The following is a 26,598-nucleotide window of genomic DNA, read 5'->3' as shown; positions in this document are numbered from 1 at the left end:
CTCTGTGCATCTATCTTTATGTTGTAGTACAATACAATGAGATTTGTTGACATGTATTTGTTGATTCACAATGAAAACAAGGTTTTTTTTTTTTTTTTTTTTTTTGGGGGGGGGGGGGGGGGGGGCCGTGGGGTTCTTTAGTAATCTTACTCTCAAATGTAGCCTATGTTTGTAACATGGCCCCACAATCTGTATGCATCCTTCTCATATTTATAGGTGTTGTGTGGGACGTGCATTATTATAAATGATGACCTTTCTGAATTATTGATTGTTCAGTGCCAAAAAGTACCACTGGTTTGTTTTGTGTAAATATATAATGTTTGTGTAGTTTGTACTAAATTCCTTATGAATTATTTATTAATCAGAAATTTTCTACTTAATGTTCTTTTCATGTGATTGGCCTTAGCCTGTATCCTTAACATTATTTTTCTTGCTGGAAGGCTTTGTCAGAAGGGAATTAAGACAGTCGTCTTATCAGGAGACAGGGAAGAGGCAGTCGCAAGTATAGCCAAGACAGTTGGAATAGGAAGTGAATTTATCCGTGCGTCCTTGACTCCACAGCTGAAATCTGGTGTCATATCAACTCTTCAAGCTTCAGGCCATCATGTGGCAATGGTAATCTTCAATCAACGTATTTATTCCTCTGGAATCATATTTGAACAGAGATAGACAATCTGATTTACTATATATTTGTTGTGTTGGGCATCTTACCCCTTTAAATGTGCTTTGATTCTTTAGTTAATAATTCCATTTTGATCTATCAAGGAGCACCTTTGACAGAGTAGGTTGGCCTGTTAACCGTGGTGTTTCAAATGTAAATGTTTAATGAGCTGCTGCTAGTTGGGTTTTGGGGAATGTTGACACCTCACTTGAGCTTTTATGGAATTTTATAGAGCACTTGACTGCTCGAAGGATGTATATGAATTTACTAAATGGCATTTAGAGTTACCATCTAGACAACAATTACAGAATCTGTAAAGTAACGATCATTGGTTTGGTCACATGATGCCTATTTTTATTTGCTTGTGTGTAGGAAATCTTTAGGGGTATATTTCTTATATTATTAGTTCTACTGCTTGAGCAACCAATTCATTGTTTTCTAGTATTAAACCATCACGACAATTTATATCCAATCCAATTGACATGTTTGGGTACCTTTGAAGGTGGGTGATGGAATTAATGATGCACCCTCTTTGGCCCTTGCTGATGTTGGGATTGCTTTGCAAATTGAAGCTCAAGAAAATGCTGCATCAAACGCAGCATCCATCATACTACTTGGAAACAAACTTTCACAGGTCTGTATTTTTGTTTTCTGCTTTAGTATAAGTAAAAAACAGAGACCATAACAACAAACTTCCCAAGGTTAGGCTAAGTAAATTAAATTGTTGGTTACTTCACATTTACCAAACCAAGGCTTGTGACCCAATCAAATGAGGTCAGCTACACGTTTTTTTCCACTTCATTGTGCTCTGTCAATGGTTATATACTCAGTTAAATTAAATAAATTTATATCATTTGGTGTTAGTTAATCTATTCTCTTAACTTAATCTTCAATTGGAGCTACTCTTGACATTTAACATGTGTATTCATTTTTAATTCTATATTTTCGAGTCTTATCACTCTATACATATTAGCACCTCATCTAGTCACACTCATTTTGTTAATATGTTGTTTCTTATTTGTTCAATCACGTAATATGACAGAAGCGTTTTACTTGAGACAGCCTGCTTTTATTCCATAGGTTACTTCATCTCTAACACCTCCATCCTTGTTAATAATTGAATCTAGGTTACTAAATTATTCACTCTTTGGTATCTCATGATTTTCAATCTACACTTCTTCAATCTGTACTTTTATTATTCCTTGTTAACTCTACTTATTTCAAAACTTTTTTTGACTCAAGTATTTCTTTCCAAATTTTCTAATTTAGTGTTAGTTTCTCTTTTAGTTTCATCTACTAGGATAATATAATTTGTGAACAGTACACCATGGGACTGCATCGACAACATCCCCGATTTACTTCTTTTCATCCTTTGTCCTAATATAAATGATTATGCCTTTTTGTTGACCTTTCATGTTGGTTATTTTACTGTGATTGAAAATTCACTTGTTTCTCCTGCAAATGATCTATTTGTAGTTAAAGTTCCATCGTACATTATTTGTTGCATGAATGTAACCCTTTGTCACTCTCTTATTCTCTAACGACTTAGGCACCCTATTGTAAGCTTGTCCCATTTTCTTTCCTCATCACATTTACCAAAAAGAAAGAAGAAGAATGAGAATGGTAAATGAGAAAGGAATAAGGGTCTGCTTGCTCATGTTTCTGTGTTTAAAATTTTTTTAAATACAAAAGTATGTTTACGCATGTTTTATTTTTGACTTCTGAAAATTGGTTTTCGAAACAAGAATCCAATGGAAAAGGACAATAAGGCCAAGTTTGGCATCTACTAAATAATACAAAAAGTCAAAAATTCATTATCCTATTTAAGTCATATCATCTTATTTAAATCATATCACCTCTCTAACACATCACATCAAACCCAACCCATATAAGCCAATAAGTCAAAAAGTACACTTTTTTAGAACATCCCAAACCAACCTTAAGTATATGTTTTCGCTTTTGAAAATGTGTAGATGAATGGCGCTTATTTCTACTTTAAATCCTTTCAGATAAATATATATATATTCTCTTCTATTTTATAAAATAAAATAATAATAATAATAGAGAACATGTAAAACAATCAATGAGGCCAAAGCCTCTCTCTGTTATTTTAAAATGGTGTACATATTATGGACAACATCCTATGTCACTAAGGGCATGTTGTATTTACTACTACATTGGTGTTTTCAATAGCTTTCCCAGGGCAAAGTTTGCTGAAACATTAAAAAAAAATCTCCGAAACGTTTAATATTATCACCTAGTTTACTGTTATGTCCTCAATTAAGTTGATCTTAAAATTTCAAGTTTTTTTCTCTTTTTTTGCTGTTGTTGAAATAGAGATTATTTAGGACTTAGGAGTCATTTACTCTTCCTTGAAGATTTAATATGTTGCTTCAAGGAAGTAGACCTCTTACAAATTTATGATTTAGAGTAGTCTACATAAACTATTACAATCACTTGATTAAAATGTAGAATATAGTTGTTTTTTAAAAAGCTAATCGCCCTTGATTTAGAAGGATTACCACCCATGTGATCAAATATGTGTGTCCGTGCGTGCATGTGTGCACGTGTCTTCTGTTCCTATTTTGGTTTGTTTTGATTACAATCCATCAGGACTGTATTATATATGTGCCTTGCAGGTAGTAGATGCATTGGATCTTGCACAAGCAACAATGAAGAAAGTTCATCAAAATTTGTCATGGGCAGTAGCATATAATGTTGTGGCCATCCCTATTGCAGCTGGGTTGCTCCTTCCCCAATTCGATTTTGCCATGACACCTTCACTTTCAGGTAAGTAAAATACATTGTTCTTGTAATTGAGATTTTTGTGAAATACTTTAGAGTACATTACAATATTAACCCCTTGGGGTTATGATATTATAAGGACACTCACTCGGCGAATTTTTTTTATATATATATTTTTATATGTTATGTAGATTCATATTACATTCATCCTAAATGAAAATTAACAAACATTAGCATAGTAATATTAATTTAATAAATATAACCACTACATTTAAACAAATTAATAGATCATCCATTCACAAAAAAGTCATAATAAACGATTACAAGAATTAAGACAGGAAGGGAAAAACATTCAACATCCAACAATATTCTTTACAAAAGCACTAAATAAGAGAGGCAAAAGAAAGAAAGGGAAAAAAAAAAAAAAAAAAAAAAAAGTGGGCCCCGCCGTGGCCCCTACAAAAAAATCATTAAATTAAAGGTGTGTCCCCGGCGTGTCCTCGTGTCCCTAGCGTGTCAAACACCGCCATGGCACCCACTGTTTCACCTCTCCTGCCCAATAACCCAATGGCACACTACCTTCAGCAAATCATTACTGCCTCTTGGACCTCCACCCCTTCATCATCATCATCATCATCATCATCTCTCTCTCTCTCTCTCTCTCCACTGAACCACTATCCTTTCGACGCCCCCGCCACCACAACCCATCTCAAATAGCCACCACTACAATATTACCGTCATACTCTACCATTGCTATGGTGATGCCCAACTAGGGTATAGGATGTATGGCATGTGTTAAGTGTTAGGAGTAGTTTGGTCTTTATGTATTATTCTTATTAATATAAATAGTTATGTGAAAGAGGAAACCCTATGCTTTTTGAATTAAGGAATACAGCAGCTCTCTCTCTCTCTCTCTCTCTCTCTTCTTATTCTTTTTCTTCTTCTAATCATCTATACATTCAACATGGTATCAGAGCAATATCTTCCTCCTTGAAGATGATTCCTCTCATTCCTTAGGTATGTCTATAGCAACAACAACAAAAATAAATAAATAAATAAATATCAGTATGCTCGAAATTGAATGGGTATTCACCTTGTAATCTCCTTTTGATGTTTTGGTCCTTCTTGATTGTTTTTTCCAATTTTTTTGATTTTTCGTCAATTTTGGATGATTTATCAAAAGTTGTTGTTTAAACCCTTTTTGCTTAGTTTTGTCTCTTCCTCTCCCATCAATGGGAGCCGACTGGACCCCTTAAAGGGTTTACTGTCCTTGGTTTGAGGTATTTTGGCCCTACCTTGGCTTTTTTCTATGTTTTGGATGGGCTGCTTCATTTTTTTGGCTTGTAAGTGATCTGGTTATTGTGTTCTAGGATACTCTTACCCCTTTTTAGCCTTAAAAGATGAGTTGTTATGCTGGTTCAGTGTTTTCTGGATTTGTTTGATATCTTGCTTGTGTTTCTGCACCATCTTTCTCTCATCTCATGGTTGCCAACGAGGGTAAGGGCAAGGAGGAGAGTGGATTGAGTCGTGGTATGACTCTTGGTGATAGTCCATCTCTCCAGATTAGTCCGGTCAAGCTTAATGGTACCAATTGGACTGTACCTTTTTTTCGATTCATTGTGTCTTTCAGGGCTGGCTACGGGGAAAATGATTGGCAGTGATAGAGCACAAAGTGGACTGTACTTTCTGGATGGCATTCCTGCCTCACCTTTGTCCACTTAGGCTCTTCAATGCACTTCTGGCTCCTCCCTTCGTCTCCTTAATCAGTGGCATCGCCGTTTGGAGCATCCTTCCTTCAGCATTTTAGAGAAACTTTTTCCTTTATTAGTTCGTGATTGTCCTAGGAATAACTTTGTTTGTGATGCTTGTGAACTTGCTAAGCATAAACGTACTTGTTATCCAATAATTAATAAAAGAAGTACTTTTCCTTTTATGCTTATTCATACCAATGTGTGAGGTCTATCCCCTTATGGTTTCTACCTCTAGTTATCGGTGGTTTGTTGCATTTATTGATTGTTATTCCCGTGTGACCTGGATTTATTTACTTCGTACTAAAAATGAGGTTTTCTCGTGCTTCAAAATTTTTCATAAAATGGTATCCAATCTCTTCAATGCTACTATCAAAATTTTTAGGAGTGATAATGGGACTGAATATGTTGATGGAGCTTTTAGGGCATACCTCGAGGAGCATGGCATTCTTTATCAGACTAGTTGTGTTGGCACTCCTGAACAGAATGGAGTTGTTGAACGCAAGAATGGCCACCTCCTTGAGGTTGCTCGCTCTCTCTTGTTTATCATGAACGTTCCTAAGTCTTTTTGGGGGGATGTTGTTCTTACCGCGGCTTACCTTATTAATCGTATGCCCTCTAGTGTCCTCCACTCCCAAATTCCTCTTGAGCTTTTTCCTGTGACTTATCCCACTTCTTCCCTTCTGCCTCGGGTTTTTGGTAGTGTCTGTTTTGTTCATCTTCAACCTCGTACTCATGAGAAGCTTAATCCTAAGGCTGTCCGGTGTATCTTTCTTGGTTATTTTGCTACTCAGAAAGGCTACAAATGCTATGACCCTCGCACTCATAAGCTGTATGTTAGTATGGATGTCACCTTCCGTGAATCTGAGTCCTTTTTTTCTTATCCTCCGCTATCTCCTCAGGGGAGAGTGGTATTGATGAGATTGCGGATGAGACGGCATCATATCAGCATGAGTTGTCTTTTTTTCTTCCTAATCAGCAGGCTGTTATTTATGGTGAGGGGGAGCCTAGCAGTTCTGTTGATGAGGAGTCGGATATCGGTGGTTGTTTGGACAGAGCTGATCTTAAGACTTATTCACGGAGTCAAAAAGAGCAGGCTTCTCTTGTGCTACCAAGTCAATCATCATCTCCTATGCCAGTTCCACATCCAGTTTCCACTGACTCTACAGGTAATGATCCTCAACCCATTTCTTCACCTGTTGATGATGGTTCTGTTACTGATGATTTGAGTCTTCCTACTGCTCTCAGAAAGGGGGTTCGAGCCTGTACTTAACACCCTATTTATAAATTCGTGTCATATGATTCGTTATCTTCTCCATATCATGCTTTTGTTTCGTCTCTTTTTTCTGTGTGTATTCCTCAGGATTGGAAAGAAGCAATCAATGATCCTAAGTGGAAGGTAGCTATGGTTGAAGAGATGCAAGCTTTGAGTAAAAATAACACATGGGAGTCGGTGTCTCTTCCTAATGGGAAAAAACCAGTCGGATGTAAGTGGGTGTTCACCATTAAGCACAATGCAGATAGGACGATTGAACGGTACAAAGCAAGATTAGTGGCCAAGGGATTTACCTAGACATATGGAATAAATTATCAAGAAACTTTTGTCCCGATAGCAAAGATGAATTCCATTCGAGCTATTTTGTCGTGTGTTGCTAATTTGGGATGGTCTTTACATCAACTAGATGTGAAGAATGCTTTTCTTCATGGGGATTTGGAGGAGGAGGTATATATGGATGTACCTCCAGGATTCTCATCTCAGACTACAGTTGGATAGGTTTGTAGATTAAAGAAAGCTTTGTACGGTTTGAAACAATTTCCTAGAGCCTGATTTGGTAGATTCCTAAAGGTAATGTTGGGATTTGGGTATCAACAAAGCAATGCGGATCACACCTTGTTTGTCAAACGCAATGTACATAAGGTAACAGTACTTATTGTATATGTGGATGACATAGTTGTGATAGGTAATGATGAGGAGGAGGTGACCCATCTCAAGATGGAGTTAGCCAAGGAGTTTGAGATAAAAGATCTTGGTCCATTGAGATACTTTCTTGGGATTGAAGTTGTCAGATTTGATAAAGGCATCTTCATTTCTCAAAGGAAGTACATTCTAGATCTTCTTGAGGAAATGGGCATGTTGGGTTGCAGACCAGCTGATTCACCGATTGAGACTAATCATCGTCGTTGTAGTGAGGTTGGTGATCCTGTGGAGAAGGAAAGGTACCAAAAACCTATGTTACATGGACTCTTCTAAATGCATGGAGTACCCATGTCAAACAGCTGCCACTTGGGTAAAGGTATAAAATATGCATCGAACAAGTCCAGTTGGACTTACACACAAAGCATGTCTGGTATTTAAGTTCACTAGTAATTGGGCGTAAAACATACTTGTTATGTTCCTTTAGCAACATGGGTGCTTCAAAATGAGAGAAGAGCCAATCCTTAATGCTCTATGCTACATAAAAAATATTTTTAAAAAAAGCCTATCAAATACAAGATATTAAGAAATATGTATTGTTAAAATTGATGTATAAAAAGAAATAGAGAATTGTATTATTGCTGGAAATTTGTGTTAATGCATATAATATGATAGTGGTGTTGGTGTTGGTGGTAGATAGTGGCATGTATAGAATATGATAGTGGTATTGGTGGTAGATAGTGGCATGTATAGAATATGATAGTGGTGTTGGTGGTAGATAGTGGCATGTATATAATATGATAGTGGTAGATAGTGGTAATATATAATATGTAAGTGGCATATAATGGGTTATAATGATGTTTGTAATATCTCCTATATAAGGAGTGTCATTTGGTCTTGTAAAATAAGAAGTTTTGAATATAACAGAAATATATTCCTTCTTCCTCATATTTTCGGAGTTCTTCTTCCTCATATTTTCTAAGTTGGTATCAGAGCAACAAAAAACACAGCAGCCCTAAAACCGTCATAGCCATGTCGGAAGTCACGTCCGAAACCACTTCAACCCCTGCCGCTGCCATTCCGGTGAAAACGTCCAACTCTCACTCTGTCCAAATCACCACCATCCGCCTAAATGGTGATAATTTTCTCCGCTGGTCACAATCTGTCCGGATGTATATCCGTGGGCAAGGAAAGATTGGTTACATCACTGGTGACAAGAAGGCTCCTGCTGTTAATGATCCGCTGTTCGACAGTTGGGACGCTGAAAACTCCATGGTTATGACATGGTTGGTCAATTCCATGGAGGAGGATATAAGCTCTAATTACATGTGCTATCCTACTGCACAAGAATTGTGGGATAATGTTAGTCAGATGTATTCTGACCTAGGAAATCAATCTCAAGTTTTCGAATTAACTTTGAAGTTGGGAGAGATTCGTCAAGGAGATGATTCCGTCACCAAATATTTCAATTCGTTGAAAAGGTTGTGGCAGGATCTTGACATCTTCAACACATACGAATGGAAATCGGTTGACGACTGCAACCACCACAAGAAAACTGTGGAAGACAGCCGTATTTACAAGTTTCTTACCGGCCTCAACATTGAGTTCGATGAAGTGGGAGGAAGAATTATTGGCAGACCTCCTCTCCCATCCATTGGCGAAGTATTTGCCGAAGTCAGAAGGGAAGAGAGCCGAAGGAGCGTCATGCTTAAGAAAAAAGGTACTGGTGAATCAATTGAAATTTCTGCTTTAATTAGCGATGTTGCGGCCAACAAGGCTGCAAATTACCAGCGCAGGTTTGATGATAAGCCACGGGTCTGGTGTGATTTTTGCAACAAGCCTCGCCATACACGCGAAACGTGTTGGAAGATCCATGGCAAACCTATCAACTGGAAAAGCAGCAAACAAGGAGAGAAGAATCGTGGCTTTCCTACCGCTAATGAAGCCGATTCAGGTCCCTTCAACAAAGAGCAGATTGATCAACTCTTAAAGCTGATAAAATCCAACTCCTCATCCGGTACTCCTAGTGTTTTGTTGGCACAAACAGGTAGAAATCCGAAAGCCTTCTCTTGCCTAAACTTCTCTCCGTGGATCATAGATTCCGGTGCCTCCGATCACATGACTAGTTTTTCCCATTTATTTAGTACCTATTTCCCTTGTTCTGGTCATGACAAAATCAGAATAGCCGATGGTAGTTTTTCACCTATTGCAGGAAAATGATTTATTAAACTAACTGAGAAAATTAATCTCAATGCTGTTCTTCACGTCCCTAACTTAGCCTGTAACCTTTTGTCTGTCAGTAAACTATCTAAGGATTCTAATTGTCGTGTTACATTTTTTGAATCCCATTGTGAATTTCAGGACCAGAACTCGGGGATGATGATTGGGCGTGCTAGGATGCTTGAAGGTCTTTACTACTTTGATGAAGTACCTGTTAGTAATAAAAAAGCTCAGAGCTTTAATAGTACTAGTTCAATCTCTGTTCGAGAAAAAATAATGCTATGGCACTATAGGCTAGGACATCCTAGTTTTCTTTATCTGAAACATTTATTTCCAGAATTATTTAAAGGGATTGATTGTTCTTCTTTTCATTGTGAAAGTTGCATTTTTGCAAAATTTCATCGCTCTACTTATTTGCCAAAACCTTACCAGGCTTCCAAACCTTTTTATTTGATTCATAGTGATGTTTGGGGCCCTTCTAAAATCACTACTCTTTCTGGTAAAAGATGGTTTGTTACATTTATTGATGACCATACCCGCTTATGTTGGATTTATTTGATGAATAAAAAATCTGACGTGAAAAATTTATTCACAAATTTTTACAATATGATTGAAAATCAATTTCAAACCAAAATTGGTATTTTATATTCTGATAATGGAACAGAATATTTCAATGAGCAGTTGGGTGAGTTTTTGGAAAAAAATGGGATTTTTCATCAATCTACATGTCGGGATACCCCTCAAGAAAATGGCATTGCAGAACGAAAAAATAAACATCTACTTGAAGTAGCACGTGCTATAATGTTTTACATGCATGTTCCTAAATATTTATGGGGTGAAGCAATTTTAACAGCCTCTTATTTGATAAACAGGATGCCTACAAAGGTGTTAACATACAAAACACCTTTCGATTGTCTCAAAACTTTTTTTCCTGACACGAGGTTGTTTTCTGATTTACCCGCCAAAGTTTTTGAATGCACTGCCTATGTTCATGTTCCTAGTCAATTTCGTTCAAAACTTGACCCCCGTGCTATAAAATGTGTTTTTTTGGGTTATTCCTCAAACAAAAAGGGGTATAAGTGTTTCGATCCTCAAACCAAAAATTTCATGTGAGTATGGATGTGTCATTTGTGGAAACAAAATCCTATTTCCCCAACACTTCTCTTCAGGGGGAGACAAGTGGAGTAGAAGACCATTTTTGGGATATTTCTATCCCGCTCCCCAATGTCATTTATCCTACACAAAAACCACATCTGTCTGATAATGATCACTTAGGAGAACCAAGTTCTATGGTGCCTAGTCAAGAAGATTCTTGTTTAGGGGGAGAAGTACTACAACATGATCTAAATCCTGAGCTTCAGGTTTATACTAGGAAGCAATTTCATCTAAGGAATAATGACCCGAATGTCCATCCTAATGACTCGAATGTCCACCCGAGTTCTGGCATCGAAATTTTAGGTAATCCTATTCCTTCTATTTCCGACCTTGATGTTCCTATAGCAATTAGGAAAGGTGTCCGAAATTGCATTAAACATCCTATTGCAAATTACCTCTCCTATCAAAGACTGTCTAAAAACCATAGAGCTTTCACATCTAGGATTTCACACTTGTTTGTTCCAAGAAATATACAAGAAGCATTGGATGATCCGAATTGGAAATTAGCAGTCATGGAGGAGATGAATGCTTTAAGGAGAAGTGGTACTTGGGAGATAGTTGATCTACCCAAAGACAAGAAAACAGTTGGGTGTAAATGGGCGTTTACGATAAAATGTAACGCAGATGGAAGCGTTGAGAGATACAAGGCGAGACTGGTGGCTAAAGGCTTCACTCAAACTTATGGGATCGACTATCAGGAGACGTTTGCTCCTGTTGCTAAAATAAATTCCATCAGAGTACTGTTATCTCTTGCAGTAAATTCAGATTGGCCTCTACATCAACTTGACATTAAAAATGCATTTCTCAATGGTGATCTTGAAGAGGAGGTGTTCATGAGCCTACCGCCGGGATTTGAGCAGAGACTTGGAAGCGACAGAGTATGCAGATTGAACAAGTCATTATACGGACTCAAACAATCACCAAGAGCGTGGTTTGAACGCTTTGGGAAGGCAGTTATCAGTTGTGGCTTCTCGCAGAGTCAAGCAGATCACACAATATTTTATAAACATTCAAAAAACAGTAAAATTGCAATTTTGATTGTTTATGTTGATGACATCATTTTAACTGGTAATGATGAAGCAGAGTTAGCAGCCCTCAAAGAGAAACTCGCAAAAGAATTTCACATTAAGGATCTGGGAGCCCTCAAGTATTTCCTCGGAATGGAATTTGCAAGATCCAAGGAAGGTATATTCGTTAATCAGAGAAAATATGTTCTTGATCTCCTTGGAGAAACAGGTATGCTTGGTTGTAAGATGGTGGAGACTCCGATCGAGCCTAACTTGAAGTTACAAGCTGCTAAGGCTGAAGAAGTCAAAGAGAGAGAACAATATCAGCGACTTGTCGGGAAATTGATTTACTTGTCTCATACGCGGCCTGATATTGCCTTTGCAGTCAGCATGGTAAGTCAGTTCATGCACTCACCAGGGGCAGAGCACTTTGAGGCCGTTTATAAGATCTTAAGATATTTGAAAGGAACTCCAGGGAGAGGCTTACTGTTCAAGAAACATGGACATCTTCAAGTTGAAGTATACACAGATGCAGACTGGGCAGGAAGTGTTACAGACAGGAGATCAACATCCGGATACTGCTCCTTTGTAGGTGGGAACCTAGTTACATGGCGGAGTAAAAAACAGAATGTGATAGCTAGAAGTAGTGCAGAAGCAGAGTTCAGAGCTGTTGCCCATGGAATCTGTGAAGTAATGTGGATTAAAAGAATTCTTGAAGAATTAAAGCTTTCTCACCCGACACCTATGAAGGTCTATTGTGACAACAAAGCAGCTATATCTATAGCTCATAATCCAGTTCTACATGATCGCACAAAACATATAGAAGTGGATAAACATTTCATCAAGGAGAAAATCAATGCTGGCATAATCTGTATGACCTACCTTCCAACAGGTGAACAATTAGCTGATGTGCTAACGAAGGGACTACACAAGAAGCAATTTGATAAGCTGACTAGCAAGCTGGCTATGGAAGATATCTTCAAACCAGCTTGAGGGGGAGTGCTGGAAATTTGTGTTAATGCATATAATATGATAGTGGTGTTGGTGGTAGATAGTGGCATGTATAGAATATGATAGTGGTGTTGGTGGTAGATAGTGGCATGTATAGAATATGATAGTGGTGTTGGTGGTAGATAGTGGCATGTATATAATATGATAGTGGTAGATAGTGGTAATATATAATATGTAAGTGGCATATAATGGGTTATAATGATGTTTGTAATATCTCCTATATAAGGAGTGTCATTTGGTCTTGTAAAATAAGAAGTTTTGAATATAACAGAAATATATTCCTTCTTCCTCATATTTTCGGAGTTCTTCTTCCTCATATTTTCTAAGTATTATTGATTGATTTTTTGTTATGTTTACAATGATTCCTATATATAGGAGAGGGTGAGTGTGTAGTAGGTGAGGAGTAGGTGGAGAGTAGGTGAAGCGGGTGGAGTAGGTATAGTGGTAGGTTTTGGTACATTTTAACAGCCCCCTGCAAACTCAAGGGGGATAGGAACTAACCAACTTGAGTTTGGAGAGACTAACAAAACAAGAAAATAGACGAATACATAAAATAAAAAAGGATAGGAGACACTGTATGGTCGTGTCAGACCGTTGTAGAAGACTGTATGGTTATGGTAGACCGATGTAGAAGACAGTTTATGGGGTCATGTCGGACCGTTGTAGAAGACAGTTTACGGGGTCATGTCGGACCGTTGTAGCAGACAATGTTGTGACAATTGTTGTGACAGTTTACGGAGTCTTGCTGGACCCTTGTAGAAACTAACTGGAATCAATGTCGGGACAGTTTACAGAGTCTTGTCGGACCCATGAAGGAGCTAACCGGAATCAATGTCGGGACAGTTTACAGAGTCTTGTCGGACCCTTAAAAAGTCACACCCTCAAAAGGTGTGAACAATCTTTCAAAAGGCGTGCCATCAAAAGGCGTGCCCAATCCATAAAAAGGTGTGCCAGATATGATGGCGAGGCACGTGAGTGCCTTGGCTAGCGCGCCCGTTTGTCGTCTGGCGTCAAGTGGCGCGCGATACGCGTGGCTGCCTCGGCTATTTAACCAAGACGGAGGCTGAGGCTGAGGCAGAAGCTGAGACAGAAAAACTGAGAGAAACCTCTGAAAAATTCTTCGTTTTGCTGAGAAAGATACTCTGTAACACTTTGTTGCCCAGAAAAATGGCTTCGTCTTCCCGCGGTCTGCTCACTCTCTTTCCCGACCTCAACGAGTCAACAAGAGAGATAACTGGTGCGGTGGCACTGGAACCTCAACCAAGCGCCCCGGAGTTTGCTCTGTTGAACTTTCCTATGCGGTCTGTGGAGCAAAGAATGGCAGTGCAGTCGGATGTGGAGGCCAATCAGTATACATTGAAGTCATGTGTGGAAACCATGACTGCGGTTACAAATTTGTCGAACCGGCTGCAGAGTAGGACAAATGAGGTGCAGCAGTTAAACGCCCAACTGGCTCTGCTCCAACGCATGTATAAGGATGCGCGAGCAGAAATAAGTGTGCTAAAGGCGGAAAACAAGGAGCTGAAGCGGAAGGCCACCGTGATGTTTCGATTTGGAGGGCCGCCATATGCTGCAGTGGAGGAGCAGGGAGTAGTGATCATGCCCAGTGGAGTGGGAAACACGGAGGCAACACCGGCAAGGGCCGCCCAGGACGGAGGCAAGAAGAAGAGACCGGCGGAATAGGCGAAGAAGTGAGGTCGGTGGGTGGCCGTCTGTAGAAAAGAAAACAAATCGTCGGGTGTTGTGTTTTGGTGTTTTTTTTTTTTTTTTTTGTGTAAAATTGTGATCGGGGTTGAGCCCTGAGATGAATAAAATTTGGTTTGGTGTGCAAAGCTATATTGTATGAAAGAAATTTGAAAAAGATTAAAAATAATGTGAAAGAAAAATAAAGAAAGAAATAATAAGAATATATGTGAAAGCCGCAACGGTGTGCGGTATATAGATATATATATATATATAGATTTATTTATTTATTGATTTGATTTAATTTGATTTTATTTATTTTTATTTTTTTATTTTTTGGTTTTATAATAATAATAATAATATATTAAGGAGGAAAGCATGTGCGCGGGTGAGAGTTGTAGAGAAAAGAGATAAAGATAGGTGAATAGTGGTGGATATGATTAAAGTGGGTCTGATATGGGTGGATATGATTAAAGTAAAGAAGAGTGGGTAGATAATAGTAATAAAAAGAAATGAAAAGAGGGAGACAAAACTCATGTGATAAAGTGGAGAGAGAGAGAAGAGGGTCAAGTCCCATGTGAGGATTTTGATCCTGATGAGATGTTCAAGGCATTCTTTGGCCAGACCAACATGTGTCAGACGTCACGTGTTTACAGGAGGGGAATTGCAGTAGCACTGTATCAGAACAACAATCTCAGGTCGATGAGTTATCATACTGTGCTTCATAAAGTGCATTCCTCCTTGCACATTCCAGGATGGTTTTGTCAGCAGTGATGAAGTATGCAGCAATGGATGCAGCAGATATGATGAGTGCCTGAACTGTATAATTGAGGTTTGCCTTTGCCCAAGGAATCACACGAACAGCAACCAAAGTAGGCACGGCACTGGCAACACAAGCAATGGAAGCTACCTTCACTCCTGCTCGAACACCCTCTTGAGTGCAACGGCGGAGGAGGGAGATCGAAGACAACATCGGCGACGATGGAGGGACTGCGACCATCGGTGGCGACAGAGAGCACAAATTCCTTTGATATCAGGGAGAGTAACGTCGGGTTGAAGCCTCGGATGGCGATGTCGTCGACGGAGTATTTGTCGATGTCGTCGAAGATGAGGTAGGGCAGTGGCGGTGGGAAAAGGATGAGGGCGAGGGACCAATAGAGCCATCGGCAGCAGCGACTCCGGCGAGGCTTGGAGCGAGAGAGTTTCTAGTGAAGAGAAGAGGATGATCTGGATCGGTGACCTGCAACAATGGATGAATGCTACGTCAACAGCTGCTTTGCTCACACCGGCGAGGTTTTCTCTTCCGCCTAAATTGGGCAGGCTTCAGCACAGGTGATAGGCGTGTGGATACTGGTTCAGATCTTTCTGTATTTGTAGGAGATTTGGCTATGAAAATGAGAGGTCAAGGGCAACGATGGGAAGGTATGTGTAGAGGTCCGGCGGGCGGCCAAGGCGAGGCTGCCGCCCGCCGGTGAAGCAGAATGACTAGGTTGTTAACCTTGCTCTGATACCATGTTAAAATTGATGTATAAAAAGAAATAGAGAATTGTATTATTGATTGATTTTTTGTTATGTTTACAATGATTCCTATATATAGGAGAGGGTGAGTGTGTAGTAGGTGAGAAGTAGGTGAGGAGTAGGTGGAGAGTAGGTGAAGTGGGTGGAGTAGGTGTAGTGGTAGGTTTTGGTACATTTTAACATGTATATTTAAGTGTGTACAAGTGTCCTTGGATTGGGCCCAAAGGAATTAGATTAATTGAACGCTAGGATGCATAACCACTCCCAACATACGTACTGGAGTCCATGCAACATAGGCAGAGTTAGGTTCCCTACTAAAGGCACCACCATAGGATGAAGCTTGAACTTTTACCATGGCAGTGGCAAGCTCAGTAACAATGGAAAGGGAGAAGGTCAACAATAAAACCCTGATTCCATGAAGCTTTAGGTGTCACCGTCCTGTTCATATATCCCAAATGATCTATGAGTTAATGTAATTCTCTTTCTCATTGACAGCAAGCAGGTCCTTGCTATCCTATGCATATACCATTCTGAAATACACGCCATCAACCATCCGAACAACCACTGTAAAACACCCACATTCAACGTCAATCTCTTCTTAAAAGCCAAAATCTTACTCTTTAATCCCATCAAACTTCCATCATGAAACAACCCTCACGGCCCATTTAAGGAATCAACCTTCATGATCTCTATCCATTATTGTGACACAAGCCCATGGCAGCTAGATAATATCTATCTAGTTCAATCAATGTCACAGAACTCCCCCATCACATCTGGTTGCCATTGAAGTAGAGAGGGAATTGGACACAAGGGAGAGTAGTGGGTCTGTTCTTGAAGAAAACAAGTAGTGGAGAAAGAAAGAGGAGACAAACAAGAGAGAATGCCAGTGAGAGAGGGTTGTTGAAGAGGGAAGGATTTTTTAGTGCAGAAGGTTTGTCGACATGTTTCACCAGTTTGTGTTGAGAAAAAGAGGCAGAAAAAATGAAGGGTTGTGTTTTATGTATTTCCACGACATTTGAATAGCTGGATGGTATATAATTTTCCTATATATATATATTGTAAGATAAAGTAAGAGGTGTTACTGTAATTTTGAAAACCTGAAGGGTAGTTCCTATGTTTGTTAGAAACCCAAGGGGTTGTTTGTGCTTTAATTCTTACCTTGCACAAGTGGCAAGGACACACTATTTGGTGGGTAAATTCTCTATGGTTATCATCCAATATATTTAGATTTACATATTCTTTTTTTGAGAGATCATCAGATGGTTTCTATGTTTCTTGAACAGTACATTAAAATTTCATTGCTGTGATATCTATCTTTGGCAGGCGGTTTGATGGCATTGAGCTCAATATTTGTTGTTACCAACTCACTGCTTCTGCAGCTCCATGGGTCTCAAAGGAACAGAAGAAAGAGCTTAGTTCACAAACCCGCACCTGTGGCTTCCATTGAGTTGAAAATCTAAGACTAAATTGAGTTTGCTTATTATACACATTCAGGTATAATAATAGATACCAGAACCCTCCCCAACCTATTCTCCTATACAGCAGTCACAAATTAAGGAATAAATGACTTAACCATGTCCAATGTGGTAGTTTTTTCTGCTCTATATTTTTCAATGTAAAATCTTTGTAGTGAAGACATTTTATGAAATCTTGAAAACAGGGACAGGATTTTAGCATTGAGTCTATGAAATGTTGTTGACACAAAGTGGTGAAGAAGAGAAATTATAGTTGCTGTTTGAACAAACCGGCCTATCTGGCATGCCTTCCTCAAGGAGTGCCAAATGCAGTACTAGTGTGAAATGTATGTGGTGATTGCTTATTACTAGTGTTTCACCCGTGCTATGCATGGGTTGTGTTTAAAATTATTTATATGTAAATTGTAATTTTTAATATTTTTTTTTTTTTGGCACACAGAAAAAGGAATATGACAAATGTTTTATTCAAAATTTAAAAATAATGTGCAGGCAAAATTTATAACTAAATTAAGAAAAAATTAATTCCTAACGACATTTTTTATTTCTATATAAATATTTTAAAAAATAAACCTGAAAAAGATAGTCAATGTAAATATTATACATTAAATAAAAAAATGTAACTAGCAATTATGCTTACATAAATTTACTATGGTTTTAATTTCAAATTTAAAAAATATATATACATATATATATTTTAAAGGCGGAAGCAGCAAGCAAATGAAGAAAATGGATTACAAAATCAAAATGACACATAAATTGATTAACTGGATTGGAATGTGCTTAATTAAAGAAATAATTTAAACATAAAACTTTTAATTTCAATACAAAAAATAACTTACAATTATAATTGTAGCAACTGCAAGGATCTTAATCAGGTTACACTGGAAGGGGTTGATTTTCACTCAGAGTTCTTAAGGTTTTCTAAAAACGAAGAATGATCTGAATGAATATAGATGATTACAATTTATAAAAATAAAATTAACTATGCAATATGTGAATTGGATGATTGATCGAAGGCAGTTGGCAGCATTGGAGACTGAGCAGAGCTGTCGGTTGCTTTCGGCTGATTGATTGAACAGTTGAGCATCTTTAACAAAAGTTGATTGATGAACAGTAGAAGTGAACAGTAACTTTTACTATTCATGTTTTCGGTGGAACATGTGATTAAGGGAATCAATATAAATATAAATTGGCAACTTTTCTCAAAAAAGTATTGATTGAACCTAATTTGTATTTATATAGAATCCAATGTTGATTAAGCAAAAAGATCCTGAGCATCTTGAAACTCTGGACCTAAAAATTGATTAGTTGATTCTTCAGAAGAATGTGAACTTTCTGAACCTTCTTCTGAACTATCTGAACTGGAGGTTGATTGGGTTTCAGCTTGATCCACAAGTTTACGGGCTAACTGGAGCAATTCATCTCTGGATGACTTGGGCTTATTCTTGGATTTGACTTTGGGCTGAGCAGGAGGTGAAACAGGCTTAGCCTTAGACTTGGACTTTGATTTGGGCTTTGATTGGGTCGGCTGAGCAGCTACAGCTTTGGACTTGGATTTATCAGACTTAATTTTTGTTGATTTGGGCTTGGAACCACTAGATGAGGGACTTCCAAGATTGACTGGAGGAAGGCTTGGGCTTCCTTGCCTGATTGCAACAGTTGGGTTCTACTGGGCTTTAACCATGGCAGGAGTAGGAGCAAGAGCAAGTTGATCAGATGGGAATTCAGCTTGGACAATTTCCACAATGCGAGGCACTGAGAACTTATCCCACCATTTAACAGAATGTTGACGGATAATTATATTATCAATAATTCCATAATGCCATTTAAATATCTAAGGAATTTTATACTTAGATATAAAAATTAACAATAATGGAAATGTTCTTTGATGAGGGGTGAATGGGAAAACAGTGGCAAAACAGTTGATTTGGTCTATCAGAATATCAGGAAAGATTTCTGAAATGGCGCCATAATGAGTCCACCATCTCAGAAACCGGGAAGGTAATTCTGATTTGAACTTGTGATCAAATTGAATGAACCAGGAGTGACTGAAGGTTTCATTTTGGTACAAGAAGATCTTGAACCAAGCATCAATGTAATCATGGTAATTGTATGGAATAGAATGACCAGGTAACTCATGAAGCTAATAAGGAGGACCCCATTCAGATAGGGAAACAATGTTATGAATGTAAATAGAATGATATAGAACCTTGCTAGCATAGGTTCGATCGTAGATGGGTTTAATCAAAACTGATTAGTGATGGATCAGGATATCTTTGTAGTAGGTAAGTGATTTATCTAGATGTGAAAGAATAAAATGGCATCCAGATCCAAAATAGGGTTTAGCAAGATCAGAAACAGTTTGACTCTTGGGATGACTAGGCTCTTTAAAAAAGAGATTTGTGGAAGTTGATTTAACATAATCAGATCGAGCAGACCTGATTGGATTAGCAGGAAATAGAGTAATTGAAACTGCTTAGCTGGGAGAAGAAAAAGGATCTGTAGCCAAAGCAGAAGAGTAATTAGGTCTGGGAATGTTACCAAGAACTTGGTAATGGTTGATCATTTCAATGGGGTGGTATTGGGTTACTAATTCCAAAGGAGGAGGAACAATTTGATTAGGTTTATTGGTAGGAACCAAAGCCTTGGAAGGAGGCCTTGGGCGAGACATTTGTAAAAATAAACAATGATTAGAAGCAGAGATTAACAACTAGAAAGAAAATCCAAATAATTCTGGTAGTAATCTAAACAGTTGATGTAATCACCAAGTAAATTGCGATGAGCTTGGATTTGGTGGTAAATGATGTATTGGACTCTTTTAGTAGTTTTTCTGGTTAATTTAAGGCGAGCAATGCGATAGGATAATTGGTTAATCAGGGTTTTGTAATGGGTAATTTGTGATTTTAGGTATGGAATATGTGGAGTAGCACTTATCCCTTACCCCCTGTAAAAATTCCCCGATGAGAAAATCAGGAATGAAATTTTGACAACCAGGTAAATAGGCAATATCAAAATTAAAAATACTTAAAATAGCTTGCCATCGGGCAAAAAATTTGCTTACTAATAAGATTTTGAACATCTTTTTTCAAAACATATTTGGCAGATTTGCAATCAACACGAAGTAAAAATTTTTGATTTAAAATATCATCTTGAAATTTAGTAATACATAAAACAGTAGATAAAATTTCTTTTTTAATAATACTATAATTTAATTGTGTTTTATTCCAGACACCAGAGTGATAACGAACAATTTGTCCAGAGGGTTGAGGAGTGACTTTCTGGAGAAGAATGCCACCATAACCAATATCAGAAACATCAGTTTGAATAATTTTGAAAGAGTTATCAGTAGGAATACCAAGACAATGAAGAGACTTAACATAGTGTTTGACTTGTTTAGCAATAGCAGTATGAACAGAAGACCAAGGAAGAGGATGATCCTTTAACCTATCAAACAGAGGTTGACAGACTTTCCTAAGATCTTTGTAGAATTCAGCAATGTAATTGAGGGAACCTAAAAACCTTTGTAATTGGGTTTTATCAAGAATTTCATCAGGAAACTTAAATGCAAACTCAATGAAACGACTAATGGGTAAAATAGTATTATGATAAATATCATAACCTATAAATCGAACTTTAGTTTGAAACAATTTAATTTTAGGAGCAGATATGACTAAACCATGACTTTTAATTGTATAAAAGAAAGCAGTTAAATGCTTCCAATGGTCATTAATTTATTTGAAGAAAATTAATATGTCATCAATGTAAACAATAGAAAAATGGCTAAATGGGTTAAATATATCATTCATTATATTTGAAATTCACTAGGAGTATTTTTTAATCAAAATGGCATGACATTCCATTCATAGTGACCAAAAGATGTAGTAAAAGTAGTTTTATATCTATCATTGGGATGAATTTGAATTTGCCAAAAATCACTTTTTATTAGGGATATGATATCGAATCCATTAAAGAACAACATTTAATGGTTTATAATTAATAACTAAGCGAGGAACACCGCGTTCTAATTCAGCATTTTTATTAACATAAAAAGCAGGACAAGACCATGGTAATTTACTTGGACTAATTATGCGATTTTTTAATAATTCATTAATTTCTTTTTTACACATTTCAAGTAATTCATGATTCATTTAAATAGGTCTAGATTTCGTAGGAATATGTCTTTCATTAAAACTTTTAATATATGGTAATGTGACTACATGTTTTTTCCTATGCCAAAATGCAGTAGGTAAAGTAGAGCAAACTGTTGATTCAAGTTTTAATTTAAAATCATGGATTTGAGAAATAATAACGGGATCAGTTAATTGTTGATCAATTCTTTTATAATTAATTTCTTCTTTAAGAAAATTTAATTGTCTAGTCAATCTATTAATTGTATGAGAAATAGAATAATTTTTTAATTGATTTAATTCTAACATTTCAGGTGGAGATAATAATTCAAATGTAACAAGTTGTCCTAAAACATGAGTAGTTATTCCTTCACTAGATGTAGTAAATGGATATAATAAATAAATAAATGGTGTACCTAAAATGATTTTATCAGTCATGTTTTTTACTAAAACAAATGAGGTTTTACAACAAACATTATTTTGACAAACATGAACTTTAGGTAATTTATATTTAATATGCATTTTGCTTCCATTAGCAGAGGTTAATTTCTCATGATATTTTTCATAATATTTAGTAGAAAGTAAACCTTCTTGAATACAATTTAAATCAGCACCAGTATCAATTAAAGCAATTAATTCTAATTCAAAATCATTAATAATAATTTTAATTTTTGAATACCATTTTTGAATATAAATTTTATTAATTAGATTTAATCTTTTCTCTTCAAGATTTGGAGGTTGTGATCGATTATCAAATAATAAATTAGCAGGATTAGTATGATCAGAATCAGAATTATTAGCAGATTCATTAGGAGATTCATTATTATTTTCTTGAAAATTGTCTAAACTTTGATTAAGTTTTAGAGTAATGATTTCATCTTCTAATTTTTTATCTTTATTTGGTAAATCTTTAATAGTTTGTTTAATCTGATTGATTTCATATTGTAAATCTTGTAATGTAATTTCTTTGTGTTTATTTTTAAATCTATCTAAGGTTCTAGATAAACTAATGATTGGTTTATCAAACTTAAGTTTGGGATCATGATTAGTTAATAAAGATTTTAGTTTATTAGTGTATTTCTTTTTTAAATCGGGATCGTCTAGACGACTAATTAATTCAATAAGAGCGACTTCTTCTTGATTTTGTTTAGTAAGAACATTGATTTGTTTAACTGGTTTACAACAAACATTATTACATCCTAATTTAATATTATCAGATTCTTCACTGGGTGAATGTTAAGCAGATGAAGCAGATGAAGTATTAGGATTATCAGAAGAGGAATCACTAACAGATTGGTTTAATTGAAAATTTTCAAATAATTGATTCTTAGATTGATCATCAATTTGAAGTTTTTTTTTGGGTAAGTAAATCATCAATTTGAAGTTGATTAACTTTATCTTTTAATTTTTATTTTTCTTTACATTTATTAGAATAATGACCTTTTTGACCACAGTTATAACAAGTAATATCTTTATTAGATTTAGATTTTGGATGTGATTTAGATTTATAATATTTCTTTTTTGGTTTGGTATAAAATTATCATTTGATTTGGAAGGTGAATAATTCTTTTTGTATTTATTAGAATATTTAGATTTAGATTTATATTTGCGTGATTTCCTACGAGAGGGTGCAACATGAGGTAAACTATATTGTTCACAGAAATTTTCTAATTCATATTTAGCCTTATATTTATCTTTATTAGCTTTTTGAGTAAGTTTGAGATCAATACACATTTTTAATCTTTCTTTTTGAATAGTGCTAATAATACCACCATAAGTTAAATTATCATATTCAATAACACCAGTAGGTTGACTAAGAACATCTCTAATTTTATGAGCAAATAAACTAGATAATCCATTAATAAATTTTCTTTCCAAAATGATTTAGTACAGTCTTCTCTTAACATAACTCTAGAGGTAAAAACGTCTTTATACCACCTAAAGTCACTTAAGGGTGGACAGGTAAGATTACTAAGTTGATCATGTATGCGAGAATAGATATTAGTAGGAGTGCCTATGAAATGTCTGACTATGGTGTAGATTAAAGTATTAATACCATCAGGTTTATAATAACCAATTGTTTCATCAAAGATTGGTAGATCATTTTCATCTTTTTGGTTAGCGTATATGATGGATTCATGTTGATCTTCAGTAAGATATTTTTCCCACCAAGATTTGAGCATACCAGTAAAACCAGAAGTAATTAATAAAACAATTTCAGCTTGAGTATATTCAGGGTAATTACTAAGATAACTATTTGTAACCATGGATAAATGATTTAATTTTTAAAGGATTTGATTTTCACTGAGACCATCAATATTCCATTCGTATAATCGCTTGGCAGAAACAGAAAATTGATTAGAAAGATTAACTTCTTCATATTGGAGATCAGGAAGAGTAGGTCGAGAATACCAATTTTTGGTAGTTTGAGGATTAACTTTAGGATAATGAATTTTATTAAGAGTGGAATATTGAAATTGTTGAGTTAATTGATTGATGTCATTATCAGTTGTATCAGTTTCATTTTCAGAGTTCTTAGAAATAGTATCAATTGGTTGTTGATTTAAAACAATAAGACCTTTGTCTTTAGATGGGGAGGCTGTTTCCGAAGTATTTAATTTGGAAAGTAATTGTTCTATGGCTTTAACGGTAGAATTATCATTGGTAACTAAACTAGTTCTTTTGGATCTATTACTAGGGAGATTAAGCAAAGGTTGTTCTTAAGATTTTGTAGTAGAGTTAACTATAGGATCTAAATGATTTTCAATTTTATCTAATTCTGTACCAATTGTTTTTAAACATTGATTAGTATAATTATTTTGTCCAAAAACCTTTTTAATGTCAGGGTCGGTGTAGGAACCCACACTTTATGTCCTCATCATGTTCATGAGCATCGGTATGATTATGACTTGTTTAGCTTGCATGTGTATGTTGTGATTTGTTTCGCTTGAGCTAACGCGATCCATGTCTTGATTTGAAGCCTTGTGATTTGTTTAAGTGTAGTATGCTTGTCTTATTCCTTCCTTGATGTGAAACTTAGGTTACGCCTTGCCTGAGTTATGCTAGCCGACGTTATTCCAATGCCGAGGTCATCTTTAGTCTAGTATTAGTATCTTGAAACCCCTTGTCGACCTCAGTCCTTGCCTTGACCACATTAGCCGAGATGTTACCTTGCACCCAAGTGATCTCGTCCTGGAAGTGGTACGACCTAGGCCGAGGTGTGGCGCATCTAGGCCAAGATGTGGCACAGCTTAGTCAAGCGTTGTCCTTCCTAGCCGAGGTCATTGTCACCTTAGTTGCCGAAGTCTTTGTTAGCCGATGTCACCCCTTGCCGGAGTGCCACTCCGTGTAGCTTGTTAGATATGCCTTGTTGTTAGCCGATGTCATAGTCGGTCAGAAAGCCCATACCGCTTTGCTTGTTGAACACCCTTCCACCATGCTTCGTCTGGCCTGTCAGCCACCTTTTCAGGATGAACCCAACCAGTCGCCGCCACGTGTCTCAGCAGAGGGTTAACCCCAGAACCGGGTATAGAAAACTATCATTTGGTGTCATAAACTTGCCTTGAAGAGAGAGAGAAGCTCTAGAAGAGGGAGAAGAGTTCTTGAGAGAGAAGTAGATCTTCAAGCTTGATTCCTAGAGATCGAACCGTTAGATCCGCGTTCTAAGGACTTGGGCTTGTCTCGACCCCGACGTGTGAAGAAACGATGTGAGTGGTATTTTTAATAAAGCTATGTTACACTTGCTTTCATAAATCTCGTCTTGCCTTGTTTTGAAAAGTACTTGATCTAGCATGAATGACTATCCCTATTTTGTATATCAAATGCTATCTTGTTTTGATGACTCGTCTTGAAAGTCCTTAGTTGCAGGGGACTATAATGCAACTGCACTCTTGTCTTGACAGTCCTTAGTGCTAGAGGACTCTAAACTTTCGCAGCACAGCTTGTCTTGAAAGTCCTTAGTGCTAGAGGACTATAAACTTTCGCAGCACAGCTTGTCTTGACAGTCCTTAGTGCTAGAGGACTATAAACTTTCGCAGCACAGCTTGTCTTGACAGTCCTTAGTGCTAGAGGACTATAAACTTTCGCAGCACAGCTTGTCTTGACAGTCCTGTAACAACCCTCGTACTGTTTACTGATTTATGACCGATTGATTACCGTTAATCACCGATTACTGTTAAACGAAACTGATAATGACTGATAACTAACTGATAATCGAACTGAATGAAATACTGAACCGACTGACTGAAATTGAAACTGAATTGACTGAGTATATGTTAGTTAATTGCATTCTATCTGTTTGATTGTCTGATTATCTGTTCATGCTTATATGTTTAAACTGCTAATTGAAGGCCTTATCGGCGGCCGAACTAGAAACCGATTGATGTTCCGTGACCCTCATAATTAATATGATTTTATGGTATAATTATCGGAAAACTGATTAGGTGTGATTAAATTAGATTAAAATAAGCCAATTGAAGAGTTGGACTTAATTACCGTTTTGCCATTGAGTGGGCCACTATCTCACACACATACTTGAGCCAAGAACAACATTTCCTCAGCCATTTTCCTTCTCATTGCCGACCAAGAGGGAAGAGAGGAGAGAGAGTGAGAGGAATTGAATTCTACCTTGGGTTTTGCTTGGAGAATTGAAGGAATTGAAGTATAGATTGCATATTTGAGCTCCTAGTCTTCTAATTCAAGCTCTAGGTAAGGATCTTATCTTCTTATTGATGCTATTGAACTAGTTCTTGCATGGTTCATGCTTCATTGTAGAACTAAGTCATGATTTGGGTCATTAAGGGTGAATTGAAGCTCATTTCTTGCATGCATGGTTGAATTAATGAGTTTTGAGTTGAATTCATGGTAAATGGTTACATGCATGTCCATGTTGTAAGAGTAGACCATGTTTTCATCTTGTTTTGAAAAGAATGAGCTCATTTGAGCAAGCTTTGAAGCTTTGATTTGGTTTAAATCCTTGCATGTTTGCATGTTCTTCATATTCTTGAAAATGGGTTTGAATGAGGCTTTAATTGACTCACCTTTGGGGCTTGAATTCATAAATTGAGCTTTGAAACTTGTTATACATTGAATTTAGTTATGTTTTCCAGAATTTGGGCCCAAGAGGTCGAGTTTGGAGTGGTAGAATGCTTGGTTTGAGCTTGGGAGGCAAATCTGGAAATTCCAGATTTGGCTTCCTCGCTCGAGCGAAGGATTCCCCGCTCGAGCGAGCACCTTTGTCCAGGGCTCCGCTCGAGCGACCATCGAGCGACCATCGCGCGTAAAATTTCAGCATCCAGTACTTTTACTGTTTTGCAGACCGCTCGAGCGAAGGA

The 26,598-nt window shown here is 37.0% G+C and overlaps 1 protein-coding gene across 5 annotated transcripts in view; it reads left to right on the top strand.

The window, feature by feature from the left end:
• Positions 1-17,482, top strand: part of LOC114278820 (copper-transporting ATPase PAA2, chloroplastic) — a 64,242-nt gene extending 46,760 nt beyond the window's left edge. For 2 of the 5 annotated variants that reach the window (XM_028220958.2, XM_028220954.2), the window contains 4 exons: positions 441-615; positions 1,164-1,295; positions 3,301-3,451; positions 16,987-17,407. In XM_028220958.2, the coding sequence (XP_028076759.2) occupies positions 441-615; positions 1,164-1,295; positions 3,301-3,451; positions 16,987-17,123 (595 nt within the window). In that variant the 3' untranslated portion in view covers positions 17,124-17,407. Of the gene's footprint in view, positions 1-440; positions 616-1,163; positions 1,296-3,300; positions 3,452-5,036; positions 5,350-9,430; positions 9,477-16,986 lie in introns of those variants that run through there. The other 3 variants (XM_028220955.2, XM_082901109.1, XM_028220956.2) reach the window with 3 other exon arrangements.
• The last annotated feature ends 9,116 nt before the right edge of the window (positions 17,483-26,598 follow it).

This window comes from Camellia sinensis, chromosome 13, assembly GCF_055761805.1.
Source record: "Camellia sinensis isolate YWXY chromosome 13, ASM5576180v1, whole genome shotgun sequence".
NCBI lineage: Eukaryota > Viridiplantae > Streptophyta > Magnoliopsida > Ericales > Theaceae > Camellia > Camellia sinensis.
Note: the sequence above shows the minus strand (reverse complement) of the source record. Positions and strands in the feature narration are given on the sequence as shown.